We start from the raw sequence: 20137 nt of genomic DNA on the forward strand, positions 1-20137 counted from the left end.
GATAACATTACATTCACATTCAATTCCGATAAATAAGGAACAATTGAGTTATTTGTTTATTTTATTTGCAAAAATTGAAGGCCATTTTTCAAAATCAAACCTTATGCTACGAAACAACAATGTCACGTGAGAAACCAACAAGCGGTTATTTCATGGTTAACAGGTTGACAACGAGCGGCAGGTTGATGGTGGCAAATGATGGGAACTTGGGGGGGATATGAAGGCAAAGAACTATCATTATTTTTAGTTGGTTACACGACTTGACCTAAAACATCTTATTCATACAACGAACTAGGTTCATCCAAAGGCAAGTGACTTTCGCGCATCAAAATCAGACAATCCAAATCCGTTTACCTATATATATCCCATACTCATCACAGATTTTATAGGCATGTGCAGATTTTGTGGTCAACTCCAAGTATAAATCACATGTATAACACGGGTAGTAGTTTTGGACCTCTTGACTCTGAGTATAATAAAATCCATGATCATACTAAAATGAATCCGTAGGAGATGCTATTAGACTCGTATTAGTTCGTTTATGTTCAAATCTCAAGGAACCAATGATTGGCGTTAAACAGGAATGACACATTCTATGTTGTGTGTTCAACTATGATATCTTGACAATGGTGTCTACTGTCTATATATAAAGTCCCCTTTGCAGGTTGACATACATATGCACGCATTTCTTAAAATTACTTCACCAAGAATTAACTAGTGTTATGTCATCCACAATTTGTAATCAGATAAAAGCACCCCAAAAAAAACTAATGGAATGACCCTATAAAGAAGTGTGCCTCTATACAAAGTTATAAACTCAATTTCTCTAATCTCTGTAAAGCAGGGCTATCAATTCACCCTAGCTAGCTTCTTGCATTTCTTCCACCTTTTCTGCTAACAGCCTCGCATAACCGGCATGGCAACGTGTCAAGGCTCATAGCTCGTGTTTTCGCATAGTTACCCATTACACCGCACCGTCTCCATGCATGGTATTCTGCATAAGCTACCGGGTCATTAGCTACCGCCTTCACGTATGAAGCCAGTTCTTCCACTGATTTGAATTTTCTACCATCTATTATAGAATGAGGAGGAACAAAATCCATGACATTTGGTGCACCAAAATAGATAGGAACTGCACCCGAGTCCAACGCGTAAAATAACTTCTCTGTCACATAACTCTCGGTGAAAGTGTTCTCAATTGCAAGAACAAACTTGTAGTGAGACATCGCACAATGTAAATGATCCCACCATTTTGGTTTAGCATTTTCATCGTTTTCACACTCAGGAAAGAACGAAAGAGCCATGTTCTGACCACCAACATTGTTTAGGCACTTGCCAAATGAATGATGCGGCAGCAAGCCAAGAAGTTTCTTGGCAAGTTCATTTCTTTGAGGAAGACACCGCGACGAAGACCAATAAACAAGAACATCCTACAGATGATAAATTGGGTTAGGTTACTATGAGTCCCTCTTTCTTTACCTTTCATTTAACATCCCATTAATGAACTATTACTTACACTGCTTTTCGTATTAGAGACATGATAATTTCGGCCGTTGTGAAACAGAGCACCGGCATAGGTTGACTGTACATCATCTTCAGCATGGTAGCTAATGTATATATCCTCTCGACCTGATCTTTTTCGGCCAGCTTCAAGATCCATGTATGCACGAAGAGGTTCTCCCACATGTCTCTGAAATAAAAAAGAAAAAATCATAAAAAGTGGGTCAAATCCAACACTACAGCGCATATTACCGGCTAAAAACTCTTGAAAGCCTGACATACATTTTGCACGACAACCATGCAAGAGAAGCATTTGAGAAGGGTAGGCAATAACAGCTTATTTGAGAAGGGTAGACAATGACAGCTTATTTAAGTACAAAACAAAGAAGGGTGGACCATCCAAAAGGTGTTTACAGAGTTCTACTAAAACGTCCCTGACATTATTGAAGAAAAATTGAAAATGAGAAAAAACGTTTGTTTAAGCTAACAATTTCAGTACTTACCGACTTGATATTGAAAGAATGTTACTAACCATGTTTAAAAGGCTTATCCTAGTACATACCTTGAACCATATGATACAATGCAGATATATGCCACATTCATACAACCAACTGAACCTTTTCGTGTTACATATAAATTATGTTTTTTTCCAACAGTTTGTATGTTCAGGGGTCAGAATTACGTTCTGTGATTAATTAATTTGATAGTGATTGAGCCTAGAGGAATCTAAGCTATAGACTTTCTAAAATTGGATTCTCTGACAATGAAAAATAGAAACAGAACCGGCGCATAGTTTAACAAATAAAAGAAAAATGGACCCAACCACAGTCAAAATGGCCATAAAGCTCATAACCTTTTGAAATGAACAAAGGGACATCATCAGCAACAGAACTTTCTGTCATTTTTTATTGGTGAAGTAACAAAGAAATTTGTTTTTCTCCTAAGCCGTGGAATGGATTACAGCAAAGATGTAAACATGAAGGAACGATAATGAAAATTGCGGTCATTTGGCCGAATAAATCCCTCATATAAAAATGGATTGTTGTTGTTATATTTCACTGTTCTTATCTATCAAGAATTCCCAAATAAAATACACTTCAGTTCCACTACATGACCAGCAAAACATTCTAGAATAACTACAATTAATCAGGATAAAGAAATGCTACTACAGATCCTACCCTAGCAAATAGTCCTGGTTATGAAATAATTATACCAGATATCTGATATCTGCATTACATGCTAATACAAGTTTATTGGATCGTGGAATTCTAATAAAAGGCACTCGAGCACAATTTTTGAAGCTTTACTCAAACTCAAATGCAAGATCCATTAGCCCAATCTTCACACAAAAATCATCCAATAGTTCCAGGTAAAACTGCCTGTGAAATATGTCATCACTTAGCAAATATTCTGCTGCCCATCAATCTAGGAAGGCATGACTAATGGGAGATTTTCCACATAGCAATGTCATCAACTAAGATTAGTTTCTCAGCATTTGCTGAAAAGGATAATTCTCCTCATTATCCAACCTCGAGCCTTCAACTAAGATCACTAGCGCCAGAAACAAACTAAAAATGAATAATTAAATGAAACTCTAACTACCTATTGTTTCAACCATGCAAACTCAAACAATAAATGAACATTTATCGAACATGAAAAGAATCAATTGCAAAGCATGGATCATAAACCAAACTCTCAGTAATGGCAGACTAGATTCAATCATCTAAACAATCAATCAAAGCTTTCCAAAACACCCATGGCAAAATCAAGCATACCAAAATGTTTAACTTCAAACGCATTAACATTTCCAACAAATCCAACAGACTAAAGAAACACTTAAATAATAAAATCTACCTGAATCGGAGGCGTAGATGATTCAAACATCAAAGCATCAGGCTTATCAGCAAGAACATTGGATTTAGTCCACAAACAACTCAACCCACAACGACAAGAATACAAATTATCCAAATTATCAGGAATCCACGTCCACCCTTTAACCAATACACTAACATGGTTCATTTTAAAACCCTTACAAACTTTATCCCCACCAAATTCTTGCAAAGAAACAATCTTTGACTGATTCAACAAAACCCCGTTTGTTTTTTCTCTGAATTTCGCACAACCCACTTGCGAGTCCCATTTTCTGAAGGAAGAAACCAGATCGGTGAAGGGTTTGGAGGAGGTATTTGTAGAAGGGAGCGTGAAGGAATCGTGGATGGGACCCGGGAGAGAGGGTGAAATAGAAGGGAATTGGAGGAAACCGGTGAGGAAGAGGAGGAAGAAGGTGAAGGCTATCATGATTGTGATGGTGATTGTGTTGAAGGGTTTGGGTGGCTGTGGCATTACAAGCATGCTGGTGGAAGGATGAAGGTTTGGTTTGGTGGGGGTTCTATGTCTTTATTTTAGAGAGAGAAAGTAGCGAGAGAGTGTACATTGGAATGGTGAAATGAGAAAGGAAACACGAAACTGTTTGTCTTTGGTCTTACGTTTTCATTTTGGTTGATTTTGGACTTGGTTTGTCTCCTCTAGCTTCTACTCTAGTATGGTGAAGTCCAAAATGTTCCCAAGGGTAGGCAAGCCTACAAGTCTTGGATCTGGATTCCTTGCTTTAGATGTTCTACGCAGTTACATGGTGTAGTGTATCTAAGTCGGGGGTTTCAGATCGGATGGTTCATATTTTAAATACGGTTTCAGACAGTAAGACAATCTCAACTATCGATCTGAAATCGAACAGATTAAATTGGTTACAACATCATGTTGTAATGCGGGATATCCAATTCTGTAAGTCTCTTACTCTATTACATTATCAATAATCAATAAAGTAAACAGATCAATGATTTGTATTATTTTTCCATAAAAAAAATTCACATCTAATTTCGAAAAATAATTATATAAATGGTTTACGCGATTGAGTAGAGTTGACCAAGATGAAACAACTATCGTTGAGATTGATGCTGGAGAGGATACATGCGAGCACTTTATGCTAAAATTAGTATGAGAGTAAAGAGTGTGAGGTACTTAAATGATAACAATCGTGTGTCCTGTGTTGGTGGTAAAGATCTGAAGGAAGCCTTTTATAGGCTTTGGCAAGGAGTAGCTCTGGAGTTGGTGATGGTTCGTTGTTACAATCACCGTTTTATCAATGTTGGATTCTGACGACTGTTATTAGTGATTGTGGCATTACATAATAGTTGAATATAATGTATAATCGTTGAGCTATTTTATAGAGGTTGCAGTTGGGTGTCTTTGACTTTGGTGTCTTTGGTGTCCTTGTTTCTATTTCTCTCTTAACCATTCGTTCTCTCTCATTTAAATAATTTATTCATCATTCTTTCTCATCTAAAATGAACTAAAGGCATCCAAAGACACCAAAGCTAAAGGCACCCAAATATTTTCCATTTTATAGGACGTTGGGCATGCAAGATTGTTTTGTGTTCCTTAAAAAAAAAAGGTTGTTTTGCGTGTCTGGCTTGTGTACGCAGGCCTTGAATAACCTGGATTGTGGGTCTTGAGTATGTTCGGGTCAAATGATTAATACATGTTAAAAATATGATTCATTAGGTTGAATAGACAATCTTAATAAATACTCCATCCGTCCTAATTTAAAAGCAAAAAACATTAATTCACACTTATTAAGAAAACTAACACTTAGTGATTTGAGGTATAATTTTTTGTGTTCTCCTTGAAATAAGTTTCATGGAAAGATGTAAAAATAATTTTCATTGGTTAAAAATTATGAAGAAAATAAAAAGGAGAACAAATTGAATGCAATTTGCATTTAATTTTACATTGGAAAAGATGATTTGTTTGAAAAAACATAATAATGACATAAAAGTTGATTTTTTTCCTTATATTTTGAGACAAAGAATATGAGATTTTTTTGCTTATATTTTAAGACGGAGGGAGTATAAGAAAGTGTAAAAACTCCTTAATCATCAAGGATTTTATAGATGATTAAGGTGGCACACTGCCACATAAGTTTATTATGATAGTATTTATGTGAGATCCATGTAGAAAGTCATATGTTCGTGTCACGTTATAGAATCTATCAACAAAAGTGGACATATGAACTATTTTGAGTGATGCTTTACAATTGTATGATGTATTATCAGACTCATAAAATTTAGATGATATTTTAATATAAGCCTTTTAATATATGTTCACATTTTCAAAGGTCACTTTGTTTATTGACTTGCTACCGGTTACAACCATAGATATATTCTTTTTTTTTTAAAGAACCATAGATATATTCTTATTTACTTAATATATATGCTAATATATTGATAACTTGTTTGTATAATAGCCCTTCTCAAAGATGTTGATGTTTCTAATGCAATCATGAAACAGCCAAATCCCATGCTTGTGTGGAGGATACTTTGCTAGCTGGAATGGTTGAATAGATAGTTAAGTCTCATGATAACATAAGAACTAATATTATTGTTCACATATGTAAACACAAATTACAATAGATAAGTTATTTAGTGGAGCTCTAAGAATACTCTAAAATGAATAAGGTAAAGGATATAATGTGTAGGCTAGAATGAATATGAGTTATTTAGTGGAGCTCTAAGAATACTCTAAAATGAATAAGGTAAAGGATATAATGTGTAGGCTAGAATGAATGAACCCCTCTTGCTTTCCAAGTGCCATCTTTTATAGTCATCACTTTCTTGATCTAATGGGCCTTTCTATGGATGTCAAGGCCCATTAGCAGAATTGGCTACTATTTCTCTATGAATCTCATCCGTACATGACACATGGCGTTGGAGCACGTGCAACTTATGTCACTTGTCCGTGCAGGACGCGTGGCACACCATGAAACACTTCTTATGAGGACCACAACTTTCAACTTGGACAGTAACGTGAGGAAGAAGTGGAGCTCTAGTTGACATGAAGAGTAGAGCTGAGCTAGGCATGCTAAAGGGTCGAGTTGAGCTGGGCATGCTGAAGGGTCGAGCTGCGCTGAGCATGCTGAAGAGTCCAGCTGAGCTGGCCATGCTGAAAGGACGAGTTGAGCTAAGCATGCTGAAGGGACGAGCTGAGCTAAGCATGCTGAAGGGACGAGCTGAGTAGAATAGTTAAAGCGTCAGAAGAGATGGGAAGAAGTTGGTCATCAAGTGCTTTTGTTTGTAGCCCCAAAGATGAAGTAGAAGAAACCTCTGTAGGTCGCTTCTTCTCATGTGGCTTTGGGGTGAAGGAGAGGTTTTGGAATAGACAACAAAACACAGAGAAATCCATTGAAGTAAAGTCCGAAATCTTTCTTCTTCCCGATGGTATTCTTGAAATGTGTTTGGATCGTGTTGCATGCGAAAGTCTCGATAATGCTAGGCTTGTGTGCAAAAAATGGAGTTCCTTGATTACCATTGCTAAAGTCCTTCAAAAGAAAAAAGAATATAGATATCAAAATCTATGGTTTTTTGTCTTTGGTACCTGCTTGTAATTGCACTCACAATCCTGCCTGCTCATACAGTGATGTTAACATAATACATGCACTTCATATATCTCGCAATCAATGGCATAATATCCATGCCGATTTTCTCAAAGGAAAGTACCGGTTCTCTGTAGCTAGCATACATGGAGGACAAACAATTTTTCGCAATCGTCGCAGCTGTATCACACACAAAGAGGTGATGTTTTTTAATTCTATCACAAAATCATGGCATAATATGCCATCTATGGAATATGCTAGATATCTTCCCGTGTTAGGAGTCACTGAGGATCATGTTATTCCTTACAAGTGTTCATCTTATATTAATAGAAAGGAATATGTTAGACAAAGAAGAAGTGAGCATTCAACTTTAAGCTTAAAGGGCATTAAAAAATCATTTTTACTGATTCATGGCGCTCTGGAGAAATATACGATTCTTTAACAAATAAATGGACTGAAATACAAACACTGCCTGTGAATTTTGGGATAGCTTTATCTGGAACTGTTTGTGGCAGCATGTTTTATGTTAACTGGGGGCCTGAAGGGAGTGAAAAGCTTGTAGCGTATGACATAGAAAAAGATTTTTGGATTGCAATACAAACATATCTACCATTCATTCCTACCTGATTTACGTGGATATCGCACTTATTTGAAATGGGACTTTATGGAGATAATTGTTACAAAACCTATTGTGTAATTCCCCCTCTCACCAAATGCTCCAAATAAGCATAGTACATGCACCTGATAAATGATTTCTAGACCAAAAGAAGGAAGATGGCCTTGATGCAAATATTGCTTTGCTTGGAAACCTTGTTTGGAAAATGCATCACAGTCCAGATAAATTGTATGTTCAAATATTCTAAGATATATTAATGTTTTCAAATGTTCTCGTATCATTCGAGCCATTTCCTGCAAAACTCGTATCATTCGAGCCATTTCCTGCAAAACAAAACATGACTTACAAATGCAGTCATCCGATCTACATGAAAATCAAACAAGACTACAAACATTGTATATAATTCACCTAAAAATGCATGCACATATTAAATAAAACAAGATGCAAATATGGATGCATCACCAGCTACCTTGGAAATATTGATTCCATAATTTTTTTTCCATTAAGTTACTTGAAAACTTACTGAGCTTCACAATAGTAGAATTGTTTTCACAAATCAAACTCAAATCTCAAAACTCTTTCAACAGTTGTACTTGTATCTACTTAATCATCATAGTTTAGCGATGTAAAATCTTAAAACTCTTCAAATCTGAGTTTTACGCGAACCGAAATGAGCTTTAATACCGTAATGTTAAACCTTAGTCTTATTGAGATCTCTTTGTTGTTCTTATATTCTAAATGAGATGAAAAAAAAAATTATATACAAATAAACTTTATTAAACTAGTTTACAAGACATTTAGTCATTTAAATCTTCTGTATGCCTATACACAAAACGACGTATACGTTCTATTCTTCTTACAGATTTCAGGGGAGTTTATACTATCTTGGAACCGGAAAAAAAAAAAAAAAAAACTATTAAATATGAATTATAACATAATTTAAGTAATTTTCCTATCAAACCAAGATCTTTATACCATTTAGTCAAGTTTATATAAAACTTTCTTTCTTTCATACATTTATATTTGCACATATTCATTAGCGTAAGTCAAATTTTATTTTTATTTCTGGTAAACCAATGTACTACATCCAATTTTGTAGACTAATCTTTCAAGAAAATTGAGATCAACCAACTTCCATAGTTAATATATTTTAAACTTAAATGGATGAATATAATTAAGATTGCATGGATGAATACAATTCAAAGTTAGGACTTGGTTTTTATATTAAGTGTAACACATCCATACAAGTTAAAAGAACATGAATATATAAAACTTCTTTATAAATTCATTTAAGGCTTTATCTTTTTCAACATAGAACTTTGGTTTTTCCCAATACATCCCTCACACTCATCACTATTGAATTTGATGCATGAATATTGAGAAACTGATTAGTTCTGAATTAACTCAATTGTATTCCACTTTAATGGTGATCAATATACAATAATGAATGAAGTACAATGTATATACAAGTCAAGGTTAAGGAGCTAGTAATCCTAACTAACTTAAAATATCCTGAAACTAATTGATAACAACCATAAAAAACAAAATTGATACAAACTATTATAGTGACTAGTGAGAAATACAAAACTTAACCATGGTTATCTTTTAGGTAGTGCCTCTGTCTGTACTTCTATGAGACATGAATAGACACATGTTTAGGCATGTTCAACTTAATTCTTCGTACCTCTTTGGCTTCTCTTTTTATATATGGAAATCAATGATTGTGTATTCATTTAATCTGTATAATTGTAAGACAACATTCATTTGATTGCTCCAACATCAAAATAGTACTGTAATTGATATTTACATTTTTTGTATCCACTTAATTTAGCAATTTTTGCTACAACATAATGTGGTAGAAGTACTAGTGGTAGGACTTTTGCCACATCACCAAAAATAAACACGTGGACGAGATTATTTTACAAATTTACACTACAAGTAATCTCAAATGAGATAGCTCGCAAAATGGATAATCTACGACCGACTTTAAGGTAAGAGAAACATTCAGCTGTAAATGATCCAAGTAAGATATTTTGATATTCTTACAAAGCTATTAACTAATTACTACAAAATTTCTTAAAATAAGTATATTTCCAAGAATGTAGGCTAAGTAGGAATGTTTGGCTCTACAATCTCTTATTTAACTAGAATCTAATTTCACTACTGTCAATAAAAAATTAAGCCCGTACAAATGCAACTTGGTTAAAGTATATTCTTTCTTACATTCTTATTGTGATAAGCAGTATTAATCAATTGGTGTCAAAATTGTCTGCACCAGTGATAGCAAGTAAAGAAATACAACTGGTTCAAAAAGAAAGGTAAAGAAATACAATTGCTTTGTATAACATGTTAGAAATAATTGATATTAGTAAAGTTCACATTATTATTCTGATAGTTGATGAAAAATATAAGTGAGTTGTGCAAAGCATCTTAACCATATATATAAAATAGAAGTGATTATTTATAAAAGTTGATAACAAATAAAAAGATTGGCAAATAAGCATAAGTCTTCCTTTGACTATGAAAACAGTAAAGAAGAAGACAATGGAATGTGAGTGGGGAAATAGGAAGAAAAAGTAGTCTTAGTCCAACTCAGCATTTTCCACTCCCAACAACTATTTCTAATGGATCAACCACCCATGTTTGCTTATTTCGTAAACAAAGGGATGTGTCATGCTCTAAAAGGGTTATTGTGTCCAGCATCATCAAATTAAACTTTACAATATATTAATTCATAACTAAATTAAAAATGTGCATGGTTTTATAAAAAAAAAAAAGGATCTAGACTCTGATATCAAGATTTTTTGTTTTTACGACGGCTATGCAAATGCGGATTGAGGTCGCACCAATCATATTTAACTGCAATTTTCTATAATGTCAACTTGCAACCTGACTTTTACCTCGACCGTGATTCAAAACCTTGCATATGTGATCGCAATTGATCAATAAGTCACATTAAATAAGGTTCAATCATGTGAAATTAAGTTACTAATTAAGTAGGTACAATTGTTCAGCTAAATGGATTATAGGATTGTGATTCTCTCAGGTATTAGAGAATATAAATCAAAAGAGTAATGCTGAAACACATCCATAGAGTGTTAGTATCTTTCCCTGCATTAACCCTTTTTCACTTCTCTTTTGCTTGCTTTTGTGTTTGCAAAGTGTTGTTTTTACTTTTAATTGTTCTTCTTTCTTTTTTGTTGTCCTTTTGAAAAAGAAATGGATAAGAGAAAAGAACTATAGAACTTGCTTGGTATGTTTCACGGAAAAGCTACACTGCTGTTTGGAAATTGCATTAGTTACTATCACCTTATTGAAAAGGTGACCTCAAGTTATAGATAACTAAGAAGAGCGTATCTTACATTGCAAGATAAGAGCACTGATTATGTGTTAAAAGTGTAATAAAAATGTTTTTGTTATATCAATGAAAGAATCAAATCTGAAAAGGATAATTCTAAACAAGAGTGTTGAAGAAAAAAGGAGAAGGAAATTTGTGTGTGCAGTTACTTTGAATTCTCTCTAACTACCACTAACTACCATCAACAGGAAATAACTGAATAACTGAAAAATACGGAAGATACAAGATCAGATAACACCCCCTTTAAGCTGAAATGTTAAAGTTGAGCATTCCAAGCTTGACATGAACTCAACAAGTTTTTGGACCGTGCCGAGGCCTATTCAGCTGATGGACTGGATCACTTGGGTACACGCAATGACAACATACCACAGTGAACCTGTCGATCTTCTCATCACCGCGTGGTTGTTATCACACGTTGATCAAGAAATCACCCGTATTCCTTGAGCTCGTCCTATATAAGGACACCAGAGATATTCATTTTTAATCAGAAAACCTTTGACCCTCTTGATTAAATACTTGCAGATACAACACCTCCAGCCGAGGAACAACTGCCGTCTTTTGCCACACTTCATCAACTCCGGCTGTCGATCTAGGTCTACCTTGGATCATACTCTATCTAATCATGAGCTGAAACAAATAAAGAACACTCCAGCTTGAATCTTTTCAATAATAGGTTAGATTGCTTGGAGAAGAACAATTGATCCTAACACCACAGATTATTTCTAGGATATCGATCAATTTGTGTTGAGTTTTTCTTCCATATCAAAGGGAGAAGCTGATACTAAACTTGGCTAACTAGTCAACGAAATTCTTCCAAAAGCTACATTAGTCTCACTAGCAGAGATGACATATTGGTGATATGAGCAATACCTTTGTTGGAATCACACGTTTATTATGATGGTTGAAATTAAATATTCTTATATATGTTGTAGTTATCACTTAGTTTTTTTAAAGAAAAATGAATTCTTAGTTCATATAATCAAAAGAAATCACAATGAGGAAAAAAAATATTTAAAACATCTTTTATTAGTCTTTTTCGATTGGAACAAAAACAACAGGCAAGCAAAGGAATGAAATTCCATGTTGGGTCCAAATAAACGTATCGAATTAAGAAGCTAAAGTCATCAATTTTGTATCAAACTATTCTTCTTGGTCTTTTTTGTTTTTTCTGGTTGGGACCAACACTCCAATTATATCACCCTCACTGGAAAAATAATTGAGTTGATCAACACAACTTCAGAGCCATAAAATAGTAGTATACAGGTTATTTATTATTTAACGACAAATAAAGTTAAGCCATTATTTCTCTATGATGGAAGGAAATAAGAGAGATTGTTACAAATAACAATTGCCCTAGTAGCAATAAATAGAAAAGAAGACAAAAGAAAAGTGAAAAGGGGAATAGGAAAGTAATGTAGTCCAATTCAGAACTATCATTCCATAAGTATTATTAATGGATTAACCAAGCATCAAGGTATGCTTATACATCATCATCACTACGTTATCTTCTGAGCATCCAAAATGTACCAAATATCACATAAATAAAGAAAGGGCTGAGTCCTGCTAGAACAGGATTTCTATACAGCCTCTCATCAAACTTTACAATTAAAAATGACTGGTTATTACTTAGTCATTCATGCAAGCCATAAAATGGCAATTCTAGAGCATTTTGTTGGAATCTAAAAGCCTTCTACACAACGGCTTAAAATTAAAATTTAAAAAGAAAAACATTCTCGTTTTTTTTTTCTTTCCCTTCTTCCATATTAAAACGTGGGACAAAAAAGATAGACACATGAAGAAAATGTTCCACACTGTTTAATGAAAGCCTCCTCCTGTAGCGGTTACAGACTTGGCCAAGTCTGGTGGTGGAGATGGAAGTAAGACTACGGATAATATGCCACTTGCTAGAGCCGCCACGGCACCCACCACAAAAGCTGGCAGGTTACCACCTCCAAACAGAGCATCCCATGGTCCACTCAGAACAGAGACAATCATCTACACATACATGTTGTCACACTTGGTCAATTGTTTAATTCATATTACTAAATAAGATTAATTTAATATATAAAGTGAAGTAATTAACAAGTAAAAACAAAATGAAGTGTATTAAATTCTAACCTGTGGTATGACAATAGCAAGATTGAGAACTCCTAGAGATAACCCTGAAAAAAATTGAACAAAAAGCAAAACATTAAGCACTTTTGTTTAGTAGTAAAATTGTTTAATTAAGTGGGTTATGACTTGTGATTGTGTTTTACCTTGGCCTGCCCCTGAGGAGCTGGAGAATATTGATGCTAGAGCAAAGGGTATGCTGTAAGTGATCTGAACAAATAATAACACAAGATTAGTGTTAGTTTAACTTGCATTGCATAAAGTTTCTTGACTTTAATTTTAAGCACTTTTAGTAACTATTCTCTCTTTAGGAAAGAAATGAATAATAATTGAAGAACATTAAAGAAACAGATTTGGACTTCAAAACAAAGAACATCACGAGAAAGCTAAACTGCTGTCAGGAAATTGCAACTCAAAAGTGAATGAATTAAATTCAATCACTGTAAATAAAATAGAACCTCAAACATTGGATAGTATCTTTTACATATATTATTATAAGGATTAAACTAGAATATGGTATATAAGCAACTACATCATCTCATCTGCACCTTTATTCCAATATTAATTTAATAATTACATAATTAAAATTGACAGTTCATAATCACAAGGAATCACAATCAGAAAACATCTAAAATTTAAAACATGTTATTATGACAGAAATTCAAAACAAGTTGTTAATTGTCTTTTCCAGTTCAAACAAAAGCAACAGACTATCAAATATTTATTTCCAAGTAAAATCCAAACTAAATTTGTCCAAACTCTAAAAGCAAAATCTTCAATTCTTATGTAAAATTCACTGCCTTATTTGTATCTACTTTAATGGACCCAAAGTACAGCACCATCATCACCCACAAAAAAACTAATAGAAATCTTTGGAGATCGTAAAATTCACATGTCCTATTTCATGCATGGCAACATCAATTTCTTCTAAAATTATACAATAACAAATATATCAAAGTTGGTAAAGTATTTTATCGTTTATCTTTTCCTCTCTCTCACTAATATAGGAATTACTTTTAAAATATACATCTTTTATCCACTTTTTCACACACATCAAACATGTAGTCAAAATTAGTAACCAAAATAACTAACATAAATAATGTTAGTAACGGATAGAAATATTACCGCGAGAGGAATTCCGAGAACGGAAAAGAGAGCCAACGCACCGGCAGTGATGCCACCGGAAGGTGGAAGAGGATCGGTATGGCTAGCATCCGCGTATACTCGCGAATGCTGAGCCAATTTAGTAACCAAAACAGTCATAGCCAAACAAATTGCAAGCAGGAAGTTAACAATACCCCATAACCTCTTCACACCACCAACACCACGCGCCAACACATCAACTCCTAGTGACGTGGCACCCAAAACGACAGAGTTTAGCATAAGACCCAATGCACCCGCGCGCACACCTTTATCATACGCATGACCTTCCCCAACCGTTCCTCCATAAACCTCTTTCCCCATCCAATCAGTATCGAATAGTAAGAAAGGAAACCACGCAATCCAGTTGAGACACGTCACCAATAGTAAGATCCACATGGGACGCTTTAGTTCGCGAAAAGCACCGGATAATTCCCCGAAACATGGGTTACTACTCTTTGTAACGTTACCGTCTTCGTCGGTTACACCGTTACCGGTGACTTTTTCCGGCGAGAGTGGTATTTCTTTCACGTAGATCAGTGCGGCGGTTGCTACGGCGGTTAAAAGTGCGATTGAGAGGAAGAAACAGCTTTTCAAATTTGCACAGTAGATATCACATGCTTTTGTTTTGGTGAACGGAAACACGTGAAAGAGTTTGCTGTAAGCACCGGCGGCGTAACCGAGGATGTTACCGACGGCCATAAAAAACGAGAAAAACGCGTTTGCGTTTCTTGTTTTTTGGTGGTTACCGGCGCAGAGGTCACCAAGAAGTGCACGGCAAGGACCTTGAAGCATGTTGTTAGCGACGTCGAGGATCCAGAAACCAACGACGAAGATTCCTATTGCACGTGGACGGACTTTTTTTGATAAGTCATCGCCGAAGCTGTGACCAAGGTCAGCAGCATAGCCGATAAGGAAAACGGCAATAGCGACGGCGAATGATCCTGCAGCGATGAACGGACGACGGCGACCGAAGCGTGAAGTGCAACGATCACTGTGATAACCGACAATCGGTTGGACAAGCATCCCCGAGATTGGGCCGCAGAGCCAGATGTATGCGGCCCAAGTATGGGGGATACCGAGTAACTGAACATAGGGAGTTAAAAGTGAAAGCTGTAGGGCCCAGCCAAACTGAACACCTGCTGCTATGGAAGCAACGACTATGATCTTACGGAGAGGACTAGGTTCAAGTGGTGGAGATTCAACATGAAGAGAAGGTTTAGTTAGAGTGTTGTTGTTGTTATGATTTTGTTTAGTGGAAGAGAAAGGCTCCATAGTGATGACACAATGAGTGTGTGTTTGTGTTTGAGTTTGCGTTTTAGATTGTGTTGTGATGGAAGTTATTTATAATGGAATGGAGGGAGAGTTGTTGCATGTAATGTAATGGAAGAATCTATGAGTGATGTGAGTTTTAGAGAGAGATTGGATAATTACGGATGAGGTAAATATGTGTGTGGTGGGACTGGACTTATTTGTTTGAGCAAGTGAAATTTATTAAATAAAATGCTCATTTTTATTTTTAATTTCCTTAATAAGTATCCTGAAAATACGGGTTAAATGATTCATTTATTAAAGTGAGGGGTGCGTGGACTTGTGTAGTAAAGTGGGGGAGGGTTAATTAATGAGTGTTTCCTCGTTTGAAAGTATGACACCGTAAATTCCACTTGTCTTAATATTTGGAGGCTACTTTTAAACTCATCTAAATGCATTTACTATTTTAAATTTTGAATTCAATGAAGGCATAACGTACTGGGAGATTCTTGCACTTGCACTTCATGCAAGCAAAGGTTTCTTGAGGATAAGGGTAGAAACTCGAGACTATTACTAGCACTTCAATTTGAGGATGATTGAAAAAGGGATGATTTGGAAGAATAGCTGATTGGCAATTGAAAACAGATGGATAAGGATAGACTAGTAGTAGTAATGCAATGCAATTCAATGAAAGGTTTTATGAATTGGTGAATTCAAGGGTGATTGTAAATTTTCTATCTGGAGGTTTTTAATGATATTAAGTGTGCACATATATCAATCAGTGCTCTTTATCCATGTTCAGTTCAAGGAAAATGAATTTGCATGTAACTCAATAAAATTACCAATGGTATTTGTGGATCTGACTTTAATTCCTTACCGGTAAAACTTACAAATGCATTTCTTTAAGTGTTTGTTGTATGGTTCTTAGAATCTTAACTATCAATGTTATACTCAAATTCATATTTTCTCAAGGTCTGTAATTATAACAACACAAAAAATGTATTACGAATCATTAGTATTATACTCCATCCGTCCTAAATTATAAACAAAAAAAAAAATCACATTTATTAAGAAAATTAAGACATAAGAATTTAAAGTATAATTTTTTGTGTTTTCTTTGAAAAAAGTTTTATAGGAAGACGTAAAAACAATTTTCATTGGCCATTGGTTATGGAAAAAATGAAAGAGAGAAAATTGAATGTAATTTACATTTAATTTTATGAGAATAAACAAAAAAATCTTGAAAAAGATAAAAGTTTGTCTTTTTTGCTTATATTTTGAGACAAAGAAAATGTGTTTTTTTTTCTTATATTATGGGACGGAGGGAGTATATTAGAGCTAAGATTTTGGAAAAATTCTTCAAATCTCAGTATTATTGTTTTTTTTTTTTTTTTACAAGACCTCAATATTATTGTTATACTATTCTGTACAACAACATTTTTTTTTTCATAATTTACATTAATTAAAGCACACTAACCGTGCAAAATAAAATTATCCATGCATTTAATTGAATGTCAAAGGGCAAAGGCTTGTATCTCAGTTGCGGGGACACGATCGCGTTAATACATATCTTTTTGAAAATATCGATCACACATTAATACATTTTTCTCCATGCACACATCTTTTGGTGTGTAAAAAAAAAAATCGTTGCGTGTAATTTTTTTTTCTTAAATAGTTTAGTGGTTAGAACTCACACAATTTAATTGTGGAGAAGTGGAATGTTCGGGGTTCGAACCCCGGTTCCTGCATATAATATGCAATATCTCTACGAACTGAGCTAAGCTTACGGGGATTCGTTGCGTGTAATTTATTGACTTAAAATGTAAAAAAATAAATAAATAAAAAATTGTGTCAACCAAGATTAGAGTGCAAATAAATTGTTAACCTACCAAACAAAATATAGGTTGAGTTGTTCTACCTCCGTCCCTAATTATAAGACCGTTTTAAAAAAATTAAGATAGTGGATATTTGTATTAAATTTGTTTGTAATTACTATTGTTTTTATAATTTTATCCTTTAAGAGAAAAGATTGATTTATGTTTTCAACATGTTATTTATTGCTGATTGATGAAAAAGATGTATAATAAATAGAGGCATGTATGTAAAGAAATAATTAATGTAATTGAAAATAGCAAAGAAGTCTTATATAAAAAGGGAAAAAAAATCTCAAAAGAGTATAATTAGAGATGGAGATAGTAGATTAGATCACTTTCTTTAAAACGTTCTTTGACTATCTATCAACTGTGCATCAACTCTTTCCTATCTTGTCGTGATCCGTGGTATAAAACAAGCTTCAACATTTTAGTATAAGTACCCTATACATAGAGAAAACTAGCGAAATCAACATCCCACAATACTACCAAAATTGCTCGGAATACTAAAGTATGAAATCATTTATTTTAGAGATCACACTCTACTATTTTGAAAATGTTTTTCTTCTATGTGTTATTCACCACCAGCTCATATTCTTGCAACATATTTCTGTTATATGTGTCAATAGTATATAAAAAGATTACAAACCAGATGGTATAGAGAAACAAGGTAATGACTAATGATATTAAAGTGCAAGTTAATGGTACTAATTTTGTGGCAGGGAGTCAAATTTAGGACCACCGGTTCTTAATTTTCACAAAATGGCTTTCAAAGTAGTGACATTTTCCTTTGTTCTTTTTTTTTTTTTAAGGAATTTTCTTTTGTTCTTTAAAACCATTACTTTAAGAGAATAATAAAAATTATTGTGTTGTAACTACAAAACATAGTAATAAGGAGCATGTAATCAATACATCAATATATTGATTCTATATAGTACCATAAATCTCTCAAAAAAAAAAAAATATAGTACCATAAAAAAAGGATTTCTCATTCACCACGAGAATTGAAATGTGTGTTTTGCGAAAGAAAACTTTACTTTATTAATGGAGTTTCTAGAGATTAGAATCTATCTTACAACTTTCTTTACCATAAATTATTACTTATCCATGACAAATAATATGTAGGAAAAATGTGAAGATCCAATGATTCTAAACATAAATTGATCAATGATTTAACAATCTAGACTTCTCCTATACATGATCAGAATGAATATCATGACGGTTTGAAATCAAGTACCTGAAAACGGTAAATGCATTTCTTTTTTAATTTCCATGAAAATATCCATGTTTCCCTCATCTATATTTTGATGGGAAAAGAATTTTAATTTGAAAAATAAAGAAGGAATCAGATTCGGGAAAAATAATAAAATGAGAAAGTTGGATAAGAAAAGACGGTTGTAAAAGACACCGACACCCTTTGACTAGTGGACCCCACAAACCGTCTAGAAACTTTGTCAAACTAGACGACGACGTATTGGTGTGATGGCGTCACCTTTCGTCCAAAATTAGTGTCATATTACATTTTTTTAGGCAATATACTGAAAATTGGATCATCTGCAGCACTTTCTCTCCTGCACTCCCTGCTGCCCTTTTATGTTCCTATCTCTAACATGATTTCTCTCTCTCTCATTATTACTTCTTCCCTTTTTATTTATGATTTCTCTCTCCTCACACACAAAATCACAACAGTAGCACGTCCTGCCGCTGCAGAGGATCCATTGAATAAAAATTTTAATATTATTCTCTATGTATTACGTGATGACGATGAGATACGATCAATGGAAAACTTTAAAAGTTTAAAGAACACGTTGTAATTCAAGATATGATGATATACTATTTTTTTTTAAGAAATCAAAATAGAATTATATAACACACCAAACAGCAGTTCCTAAGCACATAAGCACAAGGTGTGCTTAGGAAACCACTAAAAGTTTCAAGAGTTTAAAGAATACAACAACCAGAGATAACAATAGTTAGCCAAGCTTAAACAAGCAAAAGGGTTTGTCCACCATCTCTGCGTACCATAAACAAACACAACATTTTGAATACAATCATGGATACAATCATAGGAATGTATCATTGTTAAATATTTTGAGGAAGAGCTTATCCTATTTGATATATTAGTCTTTGTAATTGCGTGCAAAGAGAATTTGATTATTCAACTGGTTTAATTTAAAGAATAACGATTTTGAGGTCATGGGTTCAAAATGTCTCGATAAAATATGATTAGATGACAATGTCAAAATACTCCATATATTAGGTTAAATTAATGTGATCTTGAGCAAAGTTCACTTGTTACATACAAAAGCATGGTAATATGTCGGAGTTAGAGTTTGAATTCTTCACTTAGAGAGGTGCCACGTGTATTATTTAGGGGGCCACGTGGCACCTCACTAATGGACTGGGGGTCCAAAACTGCCAAAAAATCAAAACATATGTGGCTATTTTGTATTTAAATTAGTTAGGGGGCCATAACCGCAACTTTTGGAAATATAGGGGTCCAAATGTGCAATTAAGCCAAAAAAATATAACAAAGTTGAAAGATATGATAAATATATGTTCTAAAAAGAACTAATAGTTTAAAGGCTTAATTGCAGTTTTGGTCCCCCTATTTTCACTCTTTTGCAAAATTGGTCCTCCTATTTTAAAATTCGACTGTCTTGGTCCCTCCATCATATATTTGAACTATAAGAGTGTGATGTGATAAATTTTAAATGTCGTGGAATATGATATGAAGATAGAAAAATATCAACATCGATGAAATTGTAACAAAATTCCCTTAAAAACTTCATTAAAAACATATAGTATCACAATATTTTAGACAAAATATGTAATAGAGGGATCAAAATTGTCGAATTTTA

General features: G+C 34.1%; 2 protein-coding genes across 2 annotated transcripts; both read right to left on the bottom strand.

Annotated features, from left to right (window-relative positions):
- Positions 1 to 567: 567 nt before the first annotated feature.
- LOC25484992 (alpha-(1,4)-fucosyltransferase) lies at positions 568 to 4045 on the bottom strand. The gene is made up of 3 exons (XM_013614090.3): positions 3355 to 4045; positions 1517 to 1690; positions 568 to 1430 (listed from the first exon to the last, which is right to left on the bottom strand). Exons 1-3 carry the CDS (start codon positions 3850 to 3852, stop codon positions 864 to 866), a joined length of 1239 nt encoding a protein of 412 aa, XP_013469544.1. The 5' UTR covers positions 3853 to 4045; the 3' UTR covers positions 568 to 863.
- An 8257-nt stretch (positions 4046 to 12302) lies between these two features.
- LOC25484994 (sucrose transport protein) lies at positions 12303 to 15479 on the bottom strand. Its single transcript, XM_013614092.3, has 4 exons — positions 14140 to 15479; positions 13161 to 13224; positions 13021 to 13064; positions 12303 to 12897 (listed from the first exon to the last, which is right to left on the bottom strand). The coding sequence occupies exons 1-4, from the start codon at positions 15427 to 15429 to the stop codon at positions 12718 to 12720; spliced, it is 1578 nt and encodes a 525-aa protein (XP_013469546.1). The 5' UTR covers positions 15430 to 15479; the 3' UTR covers positions 12303 to 12717.
- Between the last annotated feature and the right edge of the window lie 4658 nt (positions 15480 to 20137).

The sequence above is a fragment of the Medicago truncatula genome, chromosome 1 (assembly GCF_003473485.1).
Source record: "Medicago truncatula cultivar Jemalong A17 chromosome 1, MtrunA17r5.0-ANR, whole genome shotgun sequence".
In the NCBI taxonomy this organism is placed as follows: domain Eukaryota; kingdom Viridiplantae; phylum Streptophyta; class Magnoliopsida; order Fabales; family Fabaceae; genus Medicago; species Medicago truncatula.